The sequence below is a fragment of the Onychostruthus taczanowskii genome, unplaced genomic scaffold (assembly GCF_017590055.1).
Source record: "Onychostruthus taczanowskii isolate IOZ18803 unplaced genomic scaffold, ASM1759005v1 scaffold360, whole genome shotgun sequence".
NCBI classification, from domain to species: Eukaryota; Metazoa; Chordata; class Aves; order Passeriformes; family Passeridae; genus Onychostruthus; species Onychostruthus taczanowskii.
Window position 1 is genome coordinate 32,795 of NW_024501016.1, and position 9,373 is coordinate 42,167.

General features: G+C 53.0%; 1 protein-coding gene across 1 annotated transcript; it reads right to left on the reverse strand.

Annotated features, from left to right (window-relative positions):
• Positions 1 to 97: 97 nt before the first annotated feature.
• Positions 98 to 8,386, reverse strand: BCAP31 (B cell receptor associated protein 31). Its single transcript, XM_041411621.1, has 8 exons — positions 8,143 to 8,386; positions 7,931 to 8,028; positions 7,485 to 7,585; positions 6,174 to 6,318; positions 4,632 to 4,767; positions 2,540 to 2,645; positions 1,323 to 1,423; positions 98 to 465 (listed from the first exon to the last, which is right to left on the reverse strand). Exons 1-8 carry the CDS (start codon positions 8,263 to 8,265, stop codon positions 427 to 429), a joined length of 849 nt encoding a protein of 282 aa, XP_041267555.1. The 5' UTR covers positions 8,266 to 8,386; the 3' UTR covers positions 98 to 426.
• Between the last annotated feature and the right edge of the window lie 987 nt (positions 8,387 to 9,373).

The window sequence follows — 9,373 nt, forward strand, 5'->3', positions numbered from 1 at the left end:
CAGGGAGAATTTGGGAGGTCCCAGGATGGAATTTGGGGTCTTAGAGAGGAAATTTGGGGGTCCCAGGGGAGAATTTTGGGCCCCAAAACCAAGCGAGTCCCAACCCGAGGTGATTTTATTGAAGCAGAAAAAAGGGGAGGGGTCCCCATTGCCCCCCAAAAAACCCCCTGGGAAGAGGGGGGGACAAAGGAGGGGTTCAGCCTCCCCAAAACGAGGCTTGGACCCCCCCAAAATGAGATTTGGACCCCAAAAAAAGGGGGGAAGGTCCCAAAAATGACGCCAGAACCCCCCCAAAAATGGAACTGGGGGCGTGGCCTGGTCCGGGAGGGGTTTTAGGGGCGTGGCCTGGTCCAAGGGGCGGGGTTTATAACCAGTGTGGGCGTGGCTTGTAGCAGCTGTGGGCGTGGCCTGGCGTGGCCCCGCCCCTCACTCCTCCTTCTTGTCCCGGGGTCCGTCGTGGGCGGCCTGGGGGGGGCACAAAGGAGGAATTGAGGGGGGGTCTGGGGTGCACGGGGGGCATTGGGGGGTCCCCAGAGGGATTTTGGGGGTGTTAAAGGGGTCCTGAGGGGGTTCTGGGGGGTCCCCAGAGGGATTTGGGGGGGTTTGGGGTTGGGATTTTGGGAAGTTTAGTTTTGGGGGTATTTTTTGGTTTTTATGGGGGTATTTTTGGGGTGTTTTATGGTATTTTTGGGGGTGGATATTTTGGGGGTTTTTGGGGTATTTTTTGGGTGTTTTGGGGGTATTTTGGGGGGTTCTGGGGCGTATTTTTTGGGGGAAGTTTGGGGTATTTTTGTGGTATTTTGGGGTCTTTTGGGGTGTTTTTGGGGATGTTTTGGGGGGTATTTTTTGGGGTGTTTTATGGTATTTTTGGGGGGGGATATTTTGGGGGTTTTTGGGGTATTTTTTGGGGTGTTTTATGGTATTTTTGGGGGGGGATATTTTGGGGGTTTTTGGGGTATTTTTTGGGGTGTTTTATGGTATTTTTGGGGGGGGATATTTTGGGGGTTTTTGGGGTATTTTTTGGGGTGTTTTGGGGGATTTTGGGGTGTTCTGGGGCGTATTTTTTGGGGGAAGTTTGGGGTATTTTTGTGGTATTTTGGGGTCTTTTGGGGTGTTTTTGGGGATGTTTTGGGGGGTATTTTTTGGGGTGTTTTGGGGTATTTTGGGGTGTTCTGGGGCGTATTTTTTGGGGGAAGTTTGAGGTATTATGGTGTTTTTTTGGGTACTTTTGGGGTGTTTTGGGGGTATTTTTTTTTGGTATTTTAGGGTATTTTTGGGGTGTTTTTTGGGTGTTTTTGGGGTGTTTTGGGCGTTGTGGGTACCTGCAGCCTGGCGTGCTCCTCCAGCAGCCGGTCGTACTCGCGGGTCAGGCCCTGGGCCTGGCGCCTCATGGCCTGCACCTCGCTCTCGGCCTTCTCCAGGGCTGGGGGGATTTTGGGGAATTTTGGGCATTTTTAGGAATTTTTGGAATTTTTTCTGACCCCTCCAACCCCCCCTGACATCCCCAAACCCCCCCTGACACCCCCAAATCCACCCAGGCACCCCCAAACCCCTCATGGCCTGCACCTCGCTCTCGGCCTTCTCCAGAGCTTTGGGGGATTTGGGGGAATTTTGGGCATTTTTAGGAATTTTTGGAATTTTTTCTGACCCCTCCAACCCCCCCTGACACCCTTAAACCCCCCCCTGACACCCCCAAATCCACCCAGACACCCCCAAACCCCTCACAGTCCCATTTTCAGGGGGCTCAGGGTCACATCAAATTCCCCCAAATTTTTCCTTAATTCCCTTTTTAAACCCCCAAATTGCCAAAATTCCCCCCCAAAAATCACTTTTGCGCCCTCAAACTCCCCAACATTCCCCTTTAAATCCCCAAAAGCCCATCAGACCCCCCAAAAAATCCCCCAAATTCCACTTTAACCCACCCAAATTCCCCTTTAACCCCCTCAGACCCCCAAAAAGATCCCCACAATTCCCCTTTAACTCCCCCCAAAATTCCATTTTAACCTCCTCAAAGCCCCCTCAGATCCCCCAAAAATCTCTCCAATTCCACTTTAACCCTCCCAGACCCACCCCAAAAATCCCCAAAATTCCCCTTTAACCCCCTCAGACCCCCAAAAAGATCCCCACAATTCCCCTTTAACTCCCCCCAAAATTCCATTTTAACCTCCTCAAAGCCCCCTCAGATCCCCCAAAAATCTCTCCAATTCCACTTTAACCCCCCAAAACCCCCAAAATTCCCATCTAACTCCCCCAAAATTCCACTTTAACCCTCCCAGACCCACCCCAAAAATCCCCAAAATTCCCCTTTAACCCCCTCAGAGCCCCAAAATTCGCCTTTAACCTCCCCCCAAATTCCCCTTTAAATCCCCAAAATCCCTTCAGACCACCCCAAAAATCCCCAAAATTCCTCTTTAACCCCCCCAAAATTCCCCTTTAACCCCCCAAAATTCTCCTTTAAATCCCCAAAATCCTCTCACACCACCCCAAAAATCCCCAAAATTCCCCTTTAACCCCCCAAAAATCCCCAATTTCCCCCTACCCTTCTTGCTGATCTCCAGCTCCTCCTTCAGTGACTTCACCTTGGCCTTGAGGGTCTCGTTCTCGTCCCGGGTGGGGGACGGGGCCCCCCCAGACTCCTGCAGCTGCTGGGGGGCACAAAAAAAGGGGGTTCAGGATTTTGGGGGGGTCTGAGGGGTTCAATCAACGATTTTGGAGTTTTATCCCGATTTTTGAGGGGTTTTTTTTTGGTTTATTCTGATTTTTTGAGGATTTTTTTAGGGTTTTTTCATGATTTTTTTAGGGTTTTTTTTGGTTTACTCTGATTTTTTGAGGGAATTTATCCTGTTTTCTTTGGGAGGTTTTATCCCAATTTTTTGAGGATTTTTTTGGGGGGAGTTTATTATGTTTTTTTTTTAGGGGATCTCAGATATTTTTAAGAAATCCCAAGTGTTTTTTGGGGATCCCAGGTGTTTTAGGTTTATTTTTAGCTGATCCCAGGTATTTTTGGGGTTGTTTTCAGGTGGTTTTGGGGTTGTTTTTAGGGATCCCAGGTGTTTTCAAGTGTCCCAGGTATTTTTGGGGTTGTTTTCAGGTGTTTTTGGGGTTATTTTCAGGTGGTTTAGGGCTGTTTTAGGGAATCCCAGGTGTTTTTGGGGCTGTTTTCAGGTGTTTTACAACTGTTTTAGGGGATCCCAGGTGGTTTTTGGGGTTGTTTTCAGGTGGTTTTGGGGGTTGTTTTTAGGTATCCCAGGTGTTTTTGGGATTATTTTCAGGTATTTTTGGGGTTGTTTTCAGGTGGTTCAGGGGCTGCTTTCAGGGTTTTTTTCAGGTGTTTTAAGGCTGTTTTTAGGTGTCCCAGGTGTTGGGATTATCTTCAGGTATTTTAGGGTTGTTTTGAGGGGGCTTTGGGGTTGTTTTCAGGTGGTTTAGGGGCTGCTTTCAGGTGTTTTAAGGCTGTTTTTAGGTATCCCAGGTGTTTTTGGGATTATTTTCAGGTATTTTGGGGTTGTTCTCAGGTGGTTTTGGGGTTGTTTTTAGCCAGTCCCAGGTGGTTTTGGGGTTGTTTTTAGCCAGTCCCAGGTGGTTTTGGGGTTGTTTTTAGCCAGTCCCAGGTGGTTTTGGGGTTGTTTTTAGCCAGTCCCAGGTGGTTTTGGGGTTGTTTTTAGCCAGTCCCAGGTGGTTTTGGGGTTGTTTTTAGGGATCCCAGGTGTTTTCAAGTGTCCCAGGTATTTTTGGGGTTGTTTTCAGGTGGTTTTGGGGTTGTTTTTAGGGATCCCAGGTGTTTTCAAGTGTCCCAGGTATTTTTGGGGTTGTTTTCAGGTGGTTTTGGGGTTGTTTTTAGGGATCCCAGGTGTTTTCAAGTGTCCCAGGTATTTTTGGGGTTGTTTTCAGGTGTTTTTGGGGTTATTTTCAGGTGGTTTAGGGCTGTTTTAGGGAATCCCAGGTGTTTTTGGGGCTGTTTTCAGGTGTTTTACAACTGTTTTAGGGGATCCCAGGTGGTTTTTGGGGTTGTTTTCAGGTGGTTTTGGGGGTTGTTTTTAGGTATCCCAGGTGTTTTTGGGATTATTTTCAGGTATTTTTGGGGTTGTTTTCAGGTGGTTCAGGGGCTGCTTTCAGGGTTTTTTTCAGGTGTTTTAAGGCTGTTTTTAGGTGTCCCAGGTGTTGGGATTATCTTCAAGTATTTTTGGGGCTGTTTTCAGGTGGTTTTGGGGTTGTTTTCAGGCATTTTGGGGTTGTTTTCAGGCTGTTTTTAGGTGTCCCAGGTGTTGGGATTATCTTCAGGTATTTTAGGGTTGTTTTGAGGGGGCTTTGGGGTTGTTTTCAGGTGGTTTAGGGGCTGCTTTCAGGTGTTTTAAGGCTGTTTTTAGGTATCCCAGGTGTTTTTGGGATTATTTTCAGGTATTTTGGGGTTGTTCTCAGGTGGTTTTGGGGTTGTTTTTAGCCAGTCCCAGGTGGTTTTGGGGTTGTTTTTAGGTGTCCCAGGTGTTTTTGGGATCATTTTCAGGTATTTTAGGGTTGTTTTCAGGGCTGTTTTCAGGTGTTTTAGGGCTGTTCTTAGGTGTCCCAGGTGTTGCTTGGATCATTTTCAGGAATTTTGGGGTTGTTCTCAGGTGGTTTTGGACATTCTGTACCTTCCTGAGGGCGTCGTTGTCCTCCAGGTACTGCCGTGCGGCCTGGCTGGCGCCCTCGGCCTGCTTGCGGAACGCCTGGCTGGAGGCACCCAGGGCAGCCTGGGCCGAGATCAGCGTCACCAGGCGCCTCAGGAGGCTGGGGGGGACAAATTTGGGGTGAGGGACCCCCAAACTGGCATCTGGAATCCCCCTTGGGTCACCCAGAGCCCCCCAAGGGCTCCCCGGGCCTCTTGGTGTGAGGCCTGGCTGGAGGCGTCAAGTGCGGCCTAGGCCTCGATCAGCGTCACCTCAGGAGGCTGGGGGCGGACAAATTTGGGGTGAGGGACCCCCAAATTTGGATCAGGCACCCTCCCCCAGTCACCCAGAGCCCCTCCTGAGCTCCTGAGGCCTGTTGGTTTGCGGCCTGGCTGGAGGCCTCAAGTGCGGCCTAGGCCGAGATCAGGGGAAGGAGGCGCCTCAGGAGGCTAGGGGGGACAAATTTGGGGTGAGAGACCCCCAGAGGGACCCCAAAACTGGGATCAAGGAACCCCGAATTGTGCTTAAGGACCACCAGATTGTGGTTAGGGACCACCCTGGGTCACCCAGAGCCCCACCAGGGCTCCCCGGGCCTCTTGGTGTGCGGCCTGGCTGGAGGCCTCGAGTGCGGCCTAGGCCGAGATCAGGGGAAGGAGGCACCTCAGGAGGCTGGGGGGATAAATTTGGGGTGAGTGACCCCCAAACTGGGATCAAGGAACCCCAAATTGTGGTTAGGGATGCCCAAATTTGGGTTAGGGACCCCCTGGGTCACCCAGAGCCCCCCAGGGCTCCCCGGGCCTGTTGGTGCGAGGCCTGGCTGGAGGCCTTGAGTGCGGCCTAGGCTGAGATCAGGGGAAGGAGGCGCCTCAGGAGGCTGGGGGGACAAAAATGGGGTTGAGGGACCCCAAAATTTCAGTTAGGGACACCCAAATTTGTGTTAGAGATCCTCCAAAATCCCCCCCTGAGCCCCCCAGGCCTGTACAAGCAAGGCCTGGCTCAAGGCCATGAGCGTGGCCTAGGCTGAGATCAGGGCCAGGAGGTGCCTCAGGCCAAGGTTGTGTCCAGGACCCCCCAACCCTGACCAGGACCCCCCTAGATCCTGCCCAGGACCCCCCAGATCCTGCCCAGGACCCCCAAACCCTGCCCAGGACCCCCCAGATCCTGCCCAGGACCCCCCAAACCCTGCCCAGGACACCGCTTGCAAGGACAGCAGCAGAGCGAAGCCAGCATCTTCCCAACCCCCCAAAACCACCTCCAAACCCTCCAAACCAGCTCCAGACCCCCCAAAATTGACTCCACCCCCGCCCCAAATCATGCCTAGGACCCCCCAAATTCCTTCCAGCCCCCCCAAATTCCCTCCCCAGGCTCACAAAAAGAGTAGAAAAACAAACCCAGCCAGGCTCAGCCCCTTCCCAACTCCCCCCAAACCAGCTCCAGGCCCCCCAAAATTGACTCCAGCCCCCCCAAATCGTGCCTGGGACCCCCCACATTCCCTCCAGCCCCCCCAAATTCCCTCCCCATGCTCACAAGGAGAGCAGCAGGGCGAAGCCAGCCAGGTAGAGGTTCCTCTGGGCACGGAACAGTTTCATGTGGAAGTGCTCCAGCGCGGCCGGGCTGGTGCCCAGCGCCTCCTTGTCCCCCACGTTGTACCTACGGGTCTCCCTCAGGGCATCTGGGGGACAAGGGGGGGTCAGAAGGGGGGGACACCCCCCCAGAGACACCCCAAAATCACCAGAGTGCCCCCAAACCCACCCAGAGCCCACCCAGGTCTGCCTGGACCCACCCCGAGTCCATCCGGACGCACCAAGGGCAACCCCGCGCTCAAAAGGCGACAAAATCGCCACAAAACCCAGCCAAAGTTCCACCAAAATTCAGCCAAAGTTCCACCAAAATTCAGCCAAAGTTCACCCAAAATTCAGGCAAAGTTCCACCACAGTCCCCCCCGAAGTTGCCCCCAAATCTACCCAAAGTTCCACCCAACTCCATTCAAAATCCCCTCCAATTTCCCACAAAAATCCCCTCAAAATTCCCCCAAAATCCACCCAAATCTCCCCCAAAAATTCCCCCAAATTCTTCCCACAAGATCTCCCTGAAAATCCACCCAAAATCCCCTCCAAGTTCCCCCAAAATACCCCAGAAAAACACCCCAAATCCCCTCAAAATCTGCCTAAAATTCCCCAAAATTCTCTGAAATTACCCCCAAATTTCCTCAAAATCCTCTCAAAATTCCTCCAAATTTACCCCAAAATCCACCGTGGGCTCCACTGAAATCTACCCAAAATTCCTCTAAAATTCCTCAACATTCCCAGAAAATCCTCAGAAATCTCCCCCCAAAATCCCCCTAAATTTCCATCCAGATTTCCCTGAAAATCCCCCCAAAATTGATTTAAAATTCCCCCCAAATCCACTCAAAGTTCCCTCAAAATCCTCTCAAAATTCTTCCAAATTTCCCCCAAAATTCCCTCAAAAACCACTCAAATACCCCCCAAAATCCTCTAAAAATCCACCCAGATTTCCCCCTAAAATCCCGCAAATTTTCCCCAAAGTCCATTTAAAATTCCCCCAAAATCCCACCGAAAGCCCCACCAAAATCTGCCCAAAATTCCCTCAAAATCCACCCCAAATCCCTACAAAAACCACCCAAAATCTCCCCAAAATCCATTAAAAATCCCCCTCAAATTTCCCCCAAAATTCCCTAAAATAACCACCAAAAATCCCTCAAAATCCTTTGAAATACCCCCAAATTCCCCCCGAAATCCCCTCAAATTTCCCCTGAAACGCCCCCAAATTTTCCCCCAAATTTTCCCCCAAATTTTCCCCCAGATTGCCCGGTCCCACCGAGCAGCAGCAGCACGAGGATGACGATGAGCACGATGAAGAAGGAGTTCCCGTAGGACACGGCCAGCCCCACCAGGCGCGAGCGGAAAATCTTCTGCCATCTGAGGGGAGGGGGGCACAAATTGAGACCCCCCCCAAAATCCCCCAGGACCCCCCAAATTTCAAGAAATCCCCCCCAGGACCCTCCAAAATCCCCTCAGGAAATCCCAAATCCCACAGCCGCACTTTTAGAGACCCCTCCACTTATTTAGGGACCCCTCCCTTTACAGCGACCCCTCCCCACTTTTAGGAACCCCTCTTCACCTTTAGGGACCCACCACCACTTTTAGAGACCCCTCCCCACATTTAGCGTCCCCTCCCAACCTTTAGGGACCCCTCCTCACTTTTAGAGACCCCTCCCCACCTTTAGGGACCCCTCCCCACTTTTAGGCCCCCCCGCCCCTCACCTGGCCGGGGACACGAAGGGGACGCAGAGCAGCAGCACCAAAAACACCTCCGCGTACAGGAACGTGGCCACCGCCGTCCACTGCAGGCTCATGGCGGCCTGAGGGGGGCGCGGGCAGCGATGGGGACCCGGTTTGGGGCACCGGGACCCCCAAAACCCCCTCAGGACCCCCCGAAAACCGCCCCGGGGCCGCCCCTCCCCCACCGCCCTCACCCTCAGCTGCCGCCCCCGCCCAAACAGGAAGCAAACGGCGGAAGCCACGCCCACTCGCTGAGGGAGCGGCCAATCAGAGCGAGAGGCGGGGGAAAAGTAGGTGACGTCACATCTGGTCGCCATTTTCCACGCCTCGCCCGGGAAAATTTAATCAAAAGTGTCGTAATCAGTTTAAGAATAAATTCAATCGATTGGAATGAAATCGTTAGCGCGGGTAAAATTAATGTTAATTAATTTAATAATTAGTGAAATTAATGGGCTTTAAACAAGGCCACGCCTCTTTCTTTGTGGCGCCGCCCATACCACCCCACTCCTTGATGCCAATGGTTCGTCCCTCACGGTAGCCACGCCCCCACCTCCGCCCACAGCCAATCATTGTCCCGCCCACGGCGTTGATTGACAGCTCTGGACACGTTTAATGCATTTATTGGGGGGGGCCGGGACCCCCCGAATTTGGGGGGTTCATGAGGGGTCTCGGGGGGTCCCCAGGCGGTTTTTGCGTCCGAGGGGGATCCCGGGGGGATTTTGGGGTGTCCCGAGGGGATTTTGGGGTCCCAGGGGCGTACCAAGGGAGTTTTGGGGGTCCCCAGGGGGTGGTTTGGGGTATTTGGGAGGGGGGGTGTCCCATGGGAATTTTGGGGATCCTGGGGGGGTCCCAAAGGGAATTTTGGGGATCTTGAAGGAGCCCCGTGAGAATCTGGGGATCCTGGGGGGGTCCCAAAGGGAATTTTGGGGATCTTGAAGGAGCCCCGTGAGAACTCAAGCGCCGGGTCTCGAACTCGTAGAATTTCTTCTCGTAGAGTTTGCGGGGGGTCCCTGGGTGGGGGGCACGGGGTCAGCCCAGGGCTCCCAGTGAAAACCAGTTCCTCCCAGTTACCCCTCCCCATCCCTCCCAGTCCAAACCGGTGCTCCCAGTTTCCCCTCCCAGTGTTCCCAATCCAAACCGGTGCTCCCAGTTACCCCTCCCAGTGTTCCCAATCCAAACCAGTGTTCCCAGTTACCCCTCCCAGTGCTCCCAGTCCCTCCCAGTTACCCCTCCCCATCCTTTCCAGTCCAAACCAGTCCATCCCAGTTCTCCCTAATCCCCTCCCAGTGCCCCCAGTCCCAACCAGTGCTCCCAGTTACCCCTCCCCATCCCTCCCAGTCCCTCCCGCTGCTTTCCTTAGCACATTCCAATAAACTGCAAGCTTGCAATGATGCACACTCATCTCGAGGCTCCCAGCAAGCATGC